Source organism: Oncorhynchus gorbuscha, unplaced genomic scaffold (assembly GCF_021184085.1).
Source record: "Oncorhynchus gorbuscha isolate QuinsamMale2020 ecotype Even-year unplaced genomic scaffold, OgorEven_v1.0 Un_scaffold_1349, whole genome shotgun sequence".
In the NCBI taxonomy this organism is placed as follows: Eukaryota; Metazoa; Chordata; class Actinopteri; order Salmoniformes; family Salmonidae; genus Oncorhynchus; species Oncorhynchus gorbuscha.
In genome coordinates, this window is record NW_025746149.1 from 137,501 (window position 1) to 152,500 (window position 15,000).

General features: G+C 45.6%; 1 protein-coding gene across 2 annotated transcripts in view; it reads right to left on the reverse strand.

Moving 5' to 3' along the window:
- Positions 1 to 987: 987 nt before the first annotated feature.
- The window catches only part of LOC124022344 (paired box protein Pax-5-like), a 16,449-nt gene continuing 2,436 nt past the window's right edge, over positions 988 to 15,000 (reverse strand). The window contains exons 2-5 of one of the 2 annotated variants that reach the window (XR_006836367.1): positions 5,266 to 5,352; positions 2,222 to 2,311; positions 1,143 to 1,614; positions 988 to 1,076 (exon numbers count right to left, since the gene is read on the reverse strand). Coding sequence is in view for 1 of the 2 variants with exons in the window: in XM_046337267.1 (XP_046193223.1) it covers positions 1,532 to 1,614; positions 2,222 to 2,311; positions 5,266 to 5,352 (260 nt within the window). In the remaining variant the exon portion in view is untranslated. Of the gene's footprint in view, positions 1,615 to 2,221; positions 2,312 to 5,265; positions 5,353 to 15,000 lie in introns of both variants that reach the window. The other variant, XM_046337267.1, reaches the window with a different exon arrangement.

Below are 15,000 nucleotides of genomic sequence, written 5' to 3' on the forward strand. Positions count from 1 at the left end.
AAGAAGAAGAAGGAGAAAGAGAAGAAGAAGAAGGAGAAGGAGAATAAGAAGAAGAAGGAGAAAGAGAAGAAGAAAAAGGAGAAAGAGAAGAAGAAGAAGGAGAAAGAGAAGAAGAAGGAGAAAGAGAAGAAGAAGAAGGAGAAAGAGAAGAAGAAGAAGGAGAAAGAGAAGAAGAACAAGTCAAAATGGCGTCTATGAAGGTGATTTGGATCACTTTGTGCTTCTTGTCGTTAGTTAGCCACACCACTGGGGGCCGGGGGGCACCACTATCTTTGGGGATTTTGGAGAGAGAGAGAGAGAAAGAGAGGAGGGGGTGTGGCCACCATTGCTACTTCCTGGTTACTCATTAGCATATTCAGGATGACGGAGACGTAATTATACAGTAACTTTTGAGTGCAGCGAAAAGGGAATTAAATATATTACTCTATATCTTATTCACCAGAAACTCTAGAGGTCCCTATTCTGTCTGTCTGTCTGTCTGTCTGTCTGTCTGTCTGTCTGTCTGTCTGTCTGTCTGTCTGTCTGTCTGTCTGTCTGTCTGTCTGTCTGTCTGTCTGTCTGTCTGTCTGTCTGTCTGTCTGTCTGTCTGTCTGTCTGTCTGTCTGTCTGTCCTCCAGAAAGTGGGCACTTTTCTTCACCTTCATTGAGTTCAAAGGAAATTACTGGTATCACAAAACAACAAAAGGCCTCTAACCAAACCAATGGTTTTAGATTTGTAGTGAACGAGTGTACACTTCAGGAGAAAGGGGATACTATTGGGACCCTCTGCATCAGGCTGTAATGTGGAGACTGTCCAGCTCCATGTCCCCGGGTCTTTAACTCTGCTGGGTGTCTCGTCTCCCTAGATAGTAGTTCATTGATTAATTGATTAATTGATTAATGTCAGTGATTGGCCAAGACAGTCTAGTTACCTGGTGTCCCAGGTCTGAATCAGTCCCTGGTCAGAGGGGCAGGATGACAACTAGGAGAGCTCTGGGACGACAGTCCGGTGTATATACCAACAATCTGACTTGGGATCAGCTTGCCCTCCCCAGATCCTAACCCTACCCATTAGGTGGTAAAATGTGTAATCTGACCTGGGATCAGCTTGCCCTCCCCAGATCCTAACCCTACCCATTAGGTGGTAAAATGTCTAATCTGACCTGGGATCAGTCTCTGTGGGTACATCCATCCACGTTATCATAACAGGTGCAATAGCAATAGGTCAGTGTCTCAGCTCAGCAGGGATTGGTCGGATCGAGTGTCAATCAAAAGTGTGCAGTCGGGAGTTTACTGATGTAAAGCAGATCCTCCTCCTCGTCATCATCCACTTCCTCCTCCTCTCCCCTTCTCTCCTTTCTGTTACTCCTCATCTTCCTCCTCCTCGTCCTCATCTTCCTCTTCATCCACTTCCTCCTCTTCCTCTCCTTTCTCCTTCCCTCCTTCCTGTTTCTCCTCCGTCAGTAGGCAGGCTAGTATTGGACAGTGCTGGTGCTATCTCTCCTTTCTTCCTCCTCTTCCTCATCCTCCTCTTCATCGTTGATGGGCGGGGTCAGTGGCGGTCGTAGGCGGAGGCAGTTGCCGTGGCAGCCGGTCCCGCCCCTCGCGATGCCGTGCTGTAGTAGTACGGCGACCCTACACACACACACACACACACACACACACACACACACACACACACACACACACACACACACACACACACACACACACACACACACACACACACACACACACACACACACTGAGTTAGTGAGTTAGTGGCTGGGTGTGAACAGCATTGTTATAGTTGACATGACACACACACACACACAGTGCTGCTACTTCTAATCCCCTGTGCCACACACTCCCCTCGCGAATACCTGTCCCTGTCATATCCATCAATCACACACTGACACCTCCTCCCTCCCCTGTACCTCTCTACCTGTCAGCCTCATCACTATGTCTGTCTGTCTGTCTGTCTGTCTGTCTGTCTGTCTGTCTGTCTGTCTGTCTGTCTGTCTGTCTGTCTGTCTGTCTGTCTGTCTGTCTGTCTGTCTGTCTGTCTGCCTGCCTGCCTGCCTGCCTGCCTGCCTGCCTGCCTGCCTGCCTGCCTGCCTGCCTGCCTGCCTGCCTGTCTGCCTGTCTGTGTCTGTCTGTCTGTCTGTCTGCCTGTCTGTCTGTACTACAGGTAATTCCACTCGACTGTCTGAAAGCACAGGGCTACAGTGTGCTGCTCCCCCAAACGACAAAAAAATCCCACCTTGCATCTGTCCCGTCTGGCTGGCGGTGAAGAGCCCAGAGGAACATCCGATCTCCGTCCCCAGGAGAGACCCATAGTCCTGTTGGAACACTGAGAGAGAGGACATCACTACAGGTTAATAACCTCTAACACCCCTGACCTCTGACCCCTGACCTTTAATCTCTAACACAAACCGCAACCATAAGGTTAGTTAACTCCCAATAGTGGCGTCTGCGACAGCACGGGGGAGGGGGGGTGGGGCAAGCGGACGTTGAGGCCTTCTCCTCCATTTCGAAGTAGTCCATCTTCTTCTTCTTCTTGTATATTTGAAAAAGAGGCTCAATCTAATATTGTTGATTTTCTGCCACCTCCAGGGCTGAGGCTCTGAACTATATATATATATATCGTGTGGCATGAATTTATTGTGGCCACTAGATGGCGGTCATATAGTTTAAAACCATTTAACAAACCATAGCATCCTATTAGAAGAAGAAGAAGACATTGATCATAAGACTGATCGCTTCCAACCCCCCCAGCCCTCATAGGAATCCCCACCCGGTCGACTACTTTAAAATGGTGGAAGCAACAACAACTACAGTATAACCCCTGACCTCTAACCCCCCCGTTAAATCATCTCTATGGACACAATACTACAGTCAATCTACAGTCAGTGGAGACTACAGTATAACCCCTGACCTCTAACCCCCCGTTAAATCATCTCTATGGACACAATACTACAGTCAATCTACAGTCAGTGGAGACTACAGTATAACCCCTGACCTCTAACCCCCCGTTAAATCATCTCTATGGACACAATACTACAGTCAATCTACAGTCAGTGGAGACTACAGTATAACCCTGACCTCTAACCCCCCGTTAAATCATCTCTATGGACACAATACTACAGTCAATCTACAGTCAGTGGAGACTACAGTATAACCCCTGACCTCTAACCCCCCGTTAAATCATCTCTATGGACACAATACTACAGTCAATCTACAGTCAGTGGAGACTACAGTATAACCCCTGACCTCTAACCCCCCGTTAAATCCTGGACACAATACTACAGTCAATCTACAGTCTGGAACTCCCCCTGACCTCTAACCCCCCCCCGTTAAATCATCTCTATGGACACAATCCCTGATCAATCTACAGTCAGTGGACACAGTATAACCCCTGACCTCTAACCCCCCCCCGTTAAATCATCTCTATGGACACAATCTACAGTCAATCTACAGTCAGTGGAGACTACAGTATAACCCCTGACCTCTAACCCCCCGCTAAATCCTCTATGGACACAATACTACAGTCAATCTACAGTCAGTGTAGACTACAGTATAACCCTGACCTCTAACCCCCCGTTAAATCATCTCTATGGACACAATACTACAGTCAATCTAAGTCAGTGGCAGGCTACAGCCTGAACCCCTGACCTCTAACCCCCCCCTAGCTAACCTAGTGGTAGGCACAGCCTGAATCCCTGACCTCTAACCCCCCGCTAACCTGGTGGTAGGCACAGCCTGAATCCCTGACCTCTAACCCCCCCCGCTAACCTGGTGGCAGGCACAGCCTGAATTCCTGACCTCTACCTCCAGTGATATCAAACTCACACATAGGGCTCTGGTCTAAAGTAGTGCACTAAATGGAGAAATAGGGCACTAAATGGAGAAATAGGGCACTAAATGGGGAAATAGGGCACTAAATGGAGGAATAGGGCACTAATTTTTATTTTATTTTTATTTCACCTTTATTTAACCAGGTAGGCTAGTTGAGAACAAGTTCTCATTTGCAACTGCGACCTGGCCAAGATAAAGCACAGCAGTGTGAACAGACAACACAGAGTTACACATGGAGTAAACAATTAACAAGTCAATAACACAGTAGAAAAAAAGGGGGAGTCTATATACAATGTGTGCAAAAGGCATGAGGAGGTAGGCGAATAATTACAATATTGCTGATTAACACTGGAGTGATAAGTGATCAGATGGTCATGTACAGGTAGAGATATTGGTGTGCAAAAGAGCAGAAAAGTAAATAAATAAAAACTATAAAAACAGTATGGGGATGAGGTAGGTGAAAATGGGTGGGCTATTTACCGATAGACTATGTACAGCTGCAGCGATTGGTTAGCTGCTCAGATAGCTGATGTTTGAAGTTGGTGAGGGAGATAAAAGTCTCCAACTTCAGCGATTTTTGCAATTCATTCCAGTCACAGGCAGCAGAGTACTGGAACGAAAGGCGGCCAAATGAGGTGTTGGCTTTAGGGATGATCAGTGAGATACACCTGCTGGAGCGCGTGCTACGGATGGGTGTTGCCATCGTGACCAGTGAACTGAGATAAGGCGGAGCTTTACCTAGCATGGACTTGTAGATGACCTGTTGCCAGTGGGTCTGGCGACGAATATGTAGTGAGGGCCAGCCGACTAGAGCATACAAGTCGCAGTGGTGGGTAGTATAAGGTGCTTTTGTGACAAAACGGATGGCACTGTGATAAACTGCATCCAGTTTGCTGAGTAGAGTGTTGGAAGCCATTTTGTAGATGACATCGCCGAAGTCGAGGATCGGTAGGATAGTCAGTTTTACTTGGGTAAGCTTGGCAGCGTGAGTGAAGGAGGCTTTGTTGCGGAATAGAAAGCCGACTCTTGATTTGATTTTCGATTGGAGATGTTTGATGTGGGTCTGGAAGGAGAGTTTGCAGTCTAGCCAGACACCTAGGTACTTATAGATGTCCACATATTCAAGGTCGGAACCATCCAGGGTGGTGATGCTAGTCGGGCATGCGGGTGCAGGCAGCGATCGGTTGAAAAGCATGCATTTGGTTTTACTAAATGGAGAAATAGGGCACTAAATGGAGAAATAGGGCACTAAATGGAGGAATAGGGCACTAAATGGAGGAATAGGGCACTAAATGGAGAAATGGGGCACTAAATGGAGAAATAGGGCACTAAATGGAGAAATAGGGGCACGAAAAGGAGAAATAGGGGAGGTCTTTGAGTTGAGATTGAATGGTTGATTGGTTAATTGGTGATTTAATCATGTCCATGATTGGTCGAGTGGTTCCTTACCTAACAGGCTGGGGTTTGGAAATCTCCAGGACTCGTTGTATGTGGAATACTGAGGGTGGGAATAGGGACTCCCGGAGAAATCTCCTCCTGGAACAGAAACAGACAGGAACACTTATTAACAGACAGGAACAGACAGGAACAGACAGAGAGGAACAGACAGGAACAGACAGGAACAGAGAGGAACAGACAGAGAGGAACAGAGAGGAACAGAGAGGAACAGACAGGAACAGACAGGAACAGACAGGAACAGACAGGAACAGACAGGAACAGAGAGGAACAGACAGAGAGGAACAGAGAGGAACAGAGAGGAACAGACAGAGAGGAACAGACAGAGAGGAACAGACAGGAACAGACAGGAACAGAGAGGAACAGAGAGGAACAGAGAGGAACAGAGGAACAGACAGGAACAGACAGGAACAGAGAGGAACAGAGAGGAACAGAGAGGAACAGACAGGAACAGAGAGGAACAGAGAGGAACAGACAGGAACAGAACAGTAGTAGCGGAACTCTCTCTCAGAGAGGAACCTCTCCTTTCATCCTCCTCATCTCTCTCTTTCTTTTTCCCCACAATCCAGCCACCACCCTCACATCAAAACAACATTCCCTGTCCTCTCAGACTCTCTCAGACAGAGAGGAACTCTCTCTCTCTCTCTCTCAGACTCTCTCTCTCTCTCTATCTCTCTCTCTCCTCTCTCTCTCTCTCTCTCTGTCTCTCTCTTTTCTTGTTTTCCTCAAAACCTTTACTCCTCCCCGGGGATACTTCTCCCTGAGCTGACAGTCACTGAGCCCTCCCTCCTTCCCTCGTTCCTTCCCTCCATCTCTCTGTCTCTCTCCTCCGTTCTGTCCGTTCTGCCTCAGTGATTCAACCCCCCCCCCAGAGAGAGAGACGCACTAGACAGAACAGAGAGAGCATTGCTTTATGAGGATTATAATAGAGTAGACAAAGAAGTGAAGAGAAGAGATGATGAACAATATTAGAGAGAGTCTCCTGTCTGATGAACAGAGAGTCTCCTGTCTGATGAACAGAGAGTCTCCTGTCTGATGAACAGAGAGTCTCCTGTCTGATGAACAGAGAGTCTCCTGTCTGATGAACAGTATTAGAGAGTCTCCTGTCTGATGAACAGTATTAGAGAGTCTCCTGTCTGATGAACAGAGAGTCTCCTGTCTGATGAACAGTATTAGAGAGTCTCCTGTCTGATGAACAGTATTAGAGAGTCTCCTGTCTGATGAACAGTATTAGAGAGTCTCCTGTCTGATGAGCAGTATTAGAGAGTCTCCTGTCTGATGAACAGTATTAGAGAGTCTCCTGTCTGATGAACAGAGAGTCTCCTGTCTGATGAACAGTATTAGAGAGTCTCCTGTCTGATGAACAGAGAGTCTCCTGTCTGATGAACAGTATTAGAGAGTCTCCTGTCTGATGAACAGAGAGTCTCCTGTCTGATGAACAGTATTAGAGAGTCTCCTGTCTGATGAACAGTATTAGAGGGTCTCCTGTCTGATGAACAGTATTAGAGAGTCTCCTGTCTGATGAACAGAGAGTCTCCTGTCTGATGAACAGAGAGTCTCCTGTCTGATGAACTGAGAGTTTCCTGTCTGATGAACAGTATTAGAGAGTCTCCTGTCTGATGAACAGAGAGTCTCCAGTCTGATGAACAGTATTAGAGAGTCTCCTGTCTGATGAACAGAGAGTCTCCTGTCTGATGAACAGTATTAGAGAGTCTCCTGTCTGATGAACAGTCTCCTGTCTGATGAACAGTATTAGAGAGTCTCCTGTCTGATGAACAGTATTAGAGAGTCTCCTGTCTGATGAACAGAGAGTCTCCTGTCTGATGAACAGTATTAGAGAGTCTCCTGTCTGATGAACAGTATTAGAGAGTCTCCTGTCTGATGAACATTATTAGAGAGTCTCCTGTCTGATGAACAGTATTAGAGAGTCTCCTGTCTGATGAACAGAGAGTCTCCTGTCTGATGAACAGTATTAGAGAGTCTGCTGTCTGATGAGCAGAGAGTCTCCTGTCTGATGAACAGTATTAGAGAGTCTCCAGTCTGATGAACAGTATTAGAGAGTCTCCTGTCTGATGAACAGAGAGTCTCCTGTCTGATGAACAGTATTAGAGAGTCTCCAGTCTGATGAACAGTATTAGAGAGTCTCCTGTCTGATGAACAGAGAGTCTCCTGTCTGATGAACAGTATTAGAGAGTCTCAGTTTGATGAACAGAGAGTCTCCAGTCTGATGAACAGTATTAGAGAGTCTCCTGTCTGATGAACAGAGAGTCTCCTGTCTGATGAACAGAGAGTCTCCAGTCTGATGAACAGTATTAGAGAGTCTCCTGTCTGATGAACAGAGAGTCTCCTGTCTGATGAACAGTATTAGAGAGTCTCCTGTCTGATGAACAGTATTAGAGAGTCTCCTGTCTGATGAACAGAGAGTCTCCTGTCTGATGAACAGTATTAGAGAGTCTCCTGTCTGATGAACAGAGAGTCTCCTGTCTGATGAACAGTATTAGAGAGTCTCCTGTCTGATTAACAGAGAGTCTCCTGTCTGATGAACAGTATTAGAGAGTCTCCTGTCTGATGAACAGTATTAGAGAGTCTCCTGTCTGATGAACAGTATTAGAGAGTCTCCTGTCTGATGAGCAGAGAGTCTCCTGTCTGATGAACAGTATTAGAGAGTCTCCTGTCTGATGAACAGTATTAGAGAGTCTCCTGTCTGATGAACAGAGAGTCTCCTGTCTGATGAACTGAGAGTTTCCTGTCTGATGAACAGTATTAGAGAGTCTCCTGTCTGATGAACAGAGAGTCTCCTGTCTGATGAACAGTATTAGAGAGTCTCCTGTCTGATGAACAGTATTAGAGAGTCTCCTGTCTGATGAACAGAGAGTCTCCTGTCTGATGAACAGTATTAGAGAGTCTCCTGTCTGATGAACAGTATTAGAGAGTCTCCTGTCTGATGAACAGTATTAGAGAGTCTCCTGTCTGATGAACTGAGAGTCTCCTGTCTGATGAACTGAGAGTCTCCTGTCTGATGAACCGAGAGTCTCCTGTCTGATGAACAGTATTAGAGAGTCTCCTGTCTGATGAACAGTATTAGAGAGTCTCCTGTCTGGTGAACAGTATTAGAGAGTCTCCTGTCTGATGAACAGTATTAGAGAGTCTCCTGTTTGATGAACAGAGAGTCTCCTGTCTGATGAACAGTATTAGAGAGTCTCCTGTCTGATGAACAGTATTAGAGAGTCTCCTGTCTGATGAACAGTCTCCTGTCTGATGAACAGTATTAGAGAGTCTCCTGTCTGATGAACAGTATTAGAGAGTCTCCTGTCTGATGAACAGTCTCCTGTCTGATGAACAGTATTAGAGAGTCTCCTGTCTGATGAACAGTATTAGAGAGTCTCCTGTCTGATGAACAGTATTAGAGAGTCTCCTGTCTGATGAACAGTCTCCTGTCTGATGAGCAGTATTAGAGAGTCTCCTGTCTGATGAACAGTATTAGAGAGTCTCCTGTCTGATGAACAGAGAGTCTCCTGTCTGATGAACAGTATTAGAGAGTCTCCTGTCTGATGAACAGAGAGTCTCCTGTCTGATGAACAGTATTAGAGAGTCTCCTGTCTGATGAACAGTATTAGAGAGTCTGCTGTCTGATGAGCAGAGAGTCTCCTGTCTGATGAACAGTATTAGAGAGTCTCCAGTCTGATGAACAGTATTAGAGAGTCTCCTGTCTGATGAACAGAGAGTCTCCTGTCTGATGAACAGTATTAGAGAGTCTCCAGTCTGATGAACAGTATTAGAGAGTCTCCTGTCTGATGAACAGAGAGTCTCCTGTCTGATGAACAGTATTAGAGAGTCTCCTGTCTGATGAACAGAGAGTCTCCTGTCTGATGAACAGTATTAGAGAGTCTCCAGTCTGATGAACAGTATTAGAGAGTCTCCTGTCTGATGAACAGAGAGTCTCCTGTCTGATGAACAGTATCTCCAGTTTGATGAGTCTCCAGTCTGATGAACAGTATTAGAGTCTCCTGTCTGATGAACAGAGAGTCTCCTGTCTGATGAACAGAGAGTCTCCTGTCTGATGAACAGTATTAGAGAGTCTCCTGTCTGATGAACAGAGAGTCTCCTGTCTGATGAACAGTATTAGAGAGTCTCCTGTCTGATGAACAGAGAGTCTCCTGTCTGATGAACAGTATTAGAGAGTCTCCTGTCTGATGAACAGAGAGTCTCCTGTCTGATGAACAGTATTAGAGAGTCTCCTGTCTGATGAACAGAGAGTCTCCTGTCTGATGAACAGTATTAGAGAGTCTCCTGTCTGATGAACAGTATTAGAGAGTCTCCTGTCTGATGAACAGTATTAGAGAGTCTCCTGTCTGATGAACAGAGAGTCTCCTGTCTGATGAACAGTATTAGAGAGTCTCCTGTCTGATGAACAGAGAGTCTCCTGTCTGATGAACTGAGAGTCTCCTGTCTGATGAACAGTATTAGAGAGTCTCCTGTCTGATGAACAGTATTAGAGAGTCTCCTGTCTGATGAACAGTATTAGAGAGTCTCCTGTCTGATGAACAGTATTAGAGAGTCTCCTGTCTGATGAACAGTATTAGAGAGTCTCCTGTCTGATGAACAGTATTAGAGAGTCTCCTGTCTGATGAACAGTATTAGAGAGTCTCCTGTCTGATGAACAGTATTAGAGAGTCTCCTGTCTGATGAACAGAGAGTCTCCTGTCTGATGAACTGAGAGTTTCCTGTCTGATGAACAGTATTAGAGAGTCTCCTGTCTGATGAACAGAGAGTCTCCTGTCTGATGAACAGTATTAGAGAGTCTCCTGTCTGATGAACAGAGAGTCTCCTGTCTGATGAACAGTATTAGAGAGTCTCCTGTCTGATGAACAGTCTCCTGTCTGATGAACAGTATTAGAGAGTCTCCTGTCTGATGAACAGTATTAGAGAGTCTCCTGTCTGATGAACAGAGAGTCTCCTGTCTGATGAACAGAGAGTCTCCTGTCTGATGAACAGTATTAGAGAGTCTCTTGTCTGATTAACTGAGAGTCTCCTGTCTGATGAACTGAGAGTCTCCTGTCTGATGAACAGAGAGTCTCCTGTCTGATGAACAGTATTAGAGAGTCTCCTGTCTGATGAACAGTATTAGAGAGTCTCCTGTCTGATGAACAGTATTAGAGAGTCTCCTGTCTGATGAACAGTCTCCTGTCTGATGAACAGTATTAGAGAGTCTCCTGTCTGATGAACAGTATTAGAGAGTCTCCTGTCTGATGAACAGTATTAGAGAGTCTCCTGTCTGATGAACAGTATTAGAGAGTCTCCTGTCTGATGAACAGTATTAGAGAGTCTCCTGTCTGATGAACAGTCTCCTGTCTGATGAACAGTATTAGAGAGTCTCCTGTCTGATGAACAGTATTAGAGAGTCTCCTGTCTGATGAACAGTCTCCTGTCTGATGAACAGTATTAGAGAGTCTCCTGTCTGATGAACAGTCTCCTGTCTGATGAGCAGTATTAGAGAGTCTCCTGTCTGATGAACAGTATTAGAGAGTCTCCTGTCTGATGAACAGAGAGTCTCCTGTCTGATGAACAGTATTAGAGAGTCTCCTGTCTGATGAACAGTATTAGAGAGTCTCCTGTCTGATGAACAGTATTAGAGAGTCTCCTGTCTGATGAACAGTATTAGAGAGTCTCCTGTCTGATGAACAGTATTAGAGAGTCTCCTGTCTGATGAACAGTATTAGAGAGTCTCCTGTCTGATGAACAGTCTCCTGTCTTATGAGCAGTATTAGAGAGTCTCCTGTCTGATGAACAGTATTAGAGAGTCTCCTGTCTGATGAACAGTATTAGAGAGCCTCCTGTCTGATGAACAGAGAGTCTCCAGTCTGATGAACAGTATTAGAGAGTCTCCTGTCTGATGAACAGAGTCTCCTGTCTGATGAACAGTATTAGAGAGTCTCCTGTCTGATGAACAGAGAGTCTCCTGTCTGATGAACAGAGAGTCTCCTGTCTGATGAACAGTATTAGAGAGTCTCCTGTCTGATGAACAGAGAGTCTCCTGTCTGATGAACAGAGAGTCTCCTGTCTGATGAACAGTATTAGAGAGTCTCCTGTCTGATGAACAGAGAGTCTCCTGTCTGATGAACAGTATTAGAGAGTCTCCTGTCTGATGAACAGTATTAGAGAGTCTCCTGTCTGATGAACAGTATTAGAGAGTCTCCAGTCTGATGAACAGTATTAGAGAGTCTCCAGTCTGATGAACAGTATTAGAGAGTCTCCTGTCTGATGAACAGTATTAGAGAGTCTCCTGTCTGATGAACAGAGAGTCTCCTGTCTGATGAACAGTATTAGAGAGTCTCCTGTCTGATGAACAGTATTAGAGAGTCTCCTGTCTGATGAACAGTATTAGAGAGTCTCCTGTCTGATGAACTGAGAGTCTCCTGTCTGATGAACAGTATTAGAGAGTCTCCTGTCTGATGAACAGTATTAGAGAGTCTCCTGTCTGATGAACAGTATTAGAGAGTCTCCTGTCTGATGAACAGAGAGTCTCCTGTCTGATGAACAGAGAGTCTCCTGTCTGATGAACAGTATTAGAGAGTCTCCCGTCTGATGAACAGTGATGAACAGAGAGTCTCCTGTCTGATGAACAGTATTAGAGAGTCTCCTGTCTGATGAACAGAGAGTCTCCTGTCTGATGAACAGTATTAGAGTCTCCTGTCTGATGAACAGTATTAGAGAGTCTCCTGTCTGATGAACAGTATTAGAGAGTCTCCTGTCTGATGAACAGAGAGTCTCCTGTCTGATGAACAGTATTAGAGAGTCTCCTGTCTGATGAACAGAGAGTCTCCTGTCTGATGAACAGAGAGTCTCCTGTCTGATGAACAGAGAGTCTCCTGTCTGATGAACAGAGAGTCTCCTGTCTGATGAACAGAGAGTCTCCAGTCTGATGAACAGTATTAGAGAGTCTCCTGTCTGATGAACAGAGAGTCTCCTGTCTGATGAACAGTATTAGAGAGTCTCCTGTCTGATGAACAGTATTAGAGAGTCTCCTGTCTGATGAACAGTATTAGAGAGTCTCCTGTCTGATGAACAGTATTAGAGAGTCTCTCAGAGAGTCTCCTGTCTGATGAACAGTAGAGTCTCCTGTCTGATGAACAGAGAGTCTCCTGTCTGATGAACAGTATTAGAGAGTCTCCTGTCTGATGAACAGTATTAGAGAGTCTCCTGTCTGATGAACAGAGAGTCTCCTGTCTGATGAACAGAGAGTCTCCTGTCTGATGAACAGAGAGTCTCCTGTCTGATGAACAGTATTAGAGAGTCTCCTGTCTGATGAACAGTATTAGAGAGTCTCCTGTCTGATGAACAGAGAGTCTCCTGTCTGATGAACAGTATTAGAGAGTCTCCTGTCTGATGAACAGTATTAGAGAGTCTCCTGTCTGATGAACAGAGTCTCCTGTCTGATGAACAGAGAGTCTCCTGTCTGATGAACAGAGAGTCTCCTGTCTGATGAACAGTATTAGAGAGTCTCCCGTCTGATGAACACTATTAGAGAGTCTCCTGTCTGATGAACAGTATTAGAGAGTCTCCTGTCTGATGAACAGAGAGTCTCCTGTCTGATGAACAGAGAGTCTCCTGTCTGATGAACAGTATTAGAGAGTCTCCTGTCTGATGAACAGTATTAGAGAGTCTCCTGTCTGATGAACTGAGAGTCTCCTGTCTGATGAACAGTATTAGAGAGTCTCCTGTCTGATGAACAGAGAGTCTCCTGTCTGATGAACAGAGAGTCTCCTGTCTGATGAACAGAGAGTCTCCTGTCTGATGAACAGAGAGTCTCCTGTCTGATGAACAGTATTAGAGAGTCTCCTGTCTGATGAACAGAGAGTCTCCTGTCTGATGAACAGTATTAGAGAGTCTCCTGTCTGATGAACAGAGAGTCTCCAGTCTGATGAACAGTATTAGAGAGTCTCCTGTCTGATGAACAGAGAGTCTCCTGTCTGATGAACAGTATTAGAGAGTCTCCTGTCTGATGAACAGTATTAGAGAGTCTCCTGTCTGATGAACAGAGAGTCTCCTGTCTGATGAACAGAGAGTCTCCTGTCTGATGAGCAGAGAGTCTCCTGTCTGATGAACAGTATTAGAGAGTCTCCTGTCTGATGAACAGTATTAGAGAGTCTCCTGTCTGATGAACCGAGAGTCTCCTGTCTGATGAACAGTATTAGAGAGTCTCCTGTCTGATGAACAGTATTAGAGAGTCTCCTGTCTGATGAACAGTATTAGAGAGTCTCCTGTCTGATGAACTGTATTAGAGAGTCTCCTGGCGTTCCAATTCGTCCCAAAAGTGTTGGATGGGGTTGAGGTCAGGGCTCTGTGCAGTCCAGTGAAGTTCTTTCACACCGATCTCGACAAACCATTTCTGTATGGAGCTCGCTTTGTGTCAGGGGGCGTTGTCATGCTGAAACAGGAAAGGGCCTTTCCCCAAACTGTTGCCACAAAGTTGGAAGCACAGAATCATCTAGAATGTCATTGTATGCTGTAGGTTTAAGATTTCCCTTCACTGGAACTAAGGGGCCCGAACCATGAAGAACAGCCCCAGACCATTATTCCTCCTCCACCAAACTTTACAGTTGGCACTATGCATTGGGGCAGGTATCGTTCTCCTGGCTTCCGCCAAAACCAGATTCATCCGTCGGACTGTCAGATAGTGAAGTGTGGTTCATCACTCCAGAGAATGTGTTTCCACTGCTCCAGAGTCCAATGGTGGCGAGCTTTACACCACTCCAGCCGACGCTTGTCATCTCGTATGGTGATCTTAGGCTTGTGTGCGGCTGCTCTGCCACGGAAACCCATTTCATGAAGCTCCCGACGAACAGTTCTTGTGTTGACGTTGCTTCCAGAGGCAGTTTGGAACTCGGTAGTGAGTGTTGCAACCGAGGATAGAGGTTTATAAGGACTAAAGAGCTGAGTCTCCTACAGGTTTATATGGACTAAAGAGCTGAGTCTCCTACAGGTTTATATGGACTAAAGAGCTGAGTCTCCTACAGGTTTATAAAGGACTAAAGAGCTGGGTCTCCTACAGGTTTATATGGACTAAAGAGCTGAGTCTCCTACAGGTTTATATGGACTAAAGAGCTGAGTCTCCTACAGGTTTATATGGACTAAAGAGCTGAGTCTCCTACAGGTTTATATGGACTAAAGAGCTGAGTCTCCTACAGGTTTATATGGAATAAAGAGCTGAGTCTCCTACAGGTTTATAAAAGACTAAAGAGCTGAGTCTCCTACAGGTTTATAAAAGACTAAAGAGCTGAGTCTCCTACAGGTTTATATGGACTAAAGAGCTGGGTCTCCTACAGGTTTATATGGACTAAAGAGCTGAGTCTCCTACAGGTTATAAATGTGATACAGGTATTGTCCCGGGCCCCAGTATAGGGTGACATTTGGAACCCCAGCGTTAGTCTTTAATGTGTTCATAAGTGTTTGAGGACTTCGTTCTGTGTGATTTACAGCCTGTTGTTCCAGAGGCTGTGTTTAGGACAATAACATCCTTCCCCTCTTGTCATCGCCACGGTGACTACAAAGTGTTTTGTATCCATGGGGATATTCCACTCTCTAACATAACCTGCTGCTCTCTCTGTGTGTGTGTGTGTGTGTGTGTGTGTGTGTGTGTGTGTGTGTGTGTGTGTGTGTGTGTGTGTGTGTGTGTGTGTGTGTGTGTGTGTGTGTGTGTGTGTGTGTGTGTGTGTGTGTGTGTGTGTG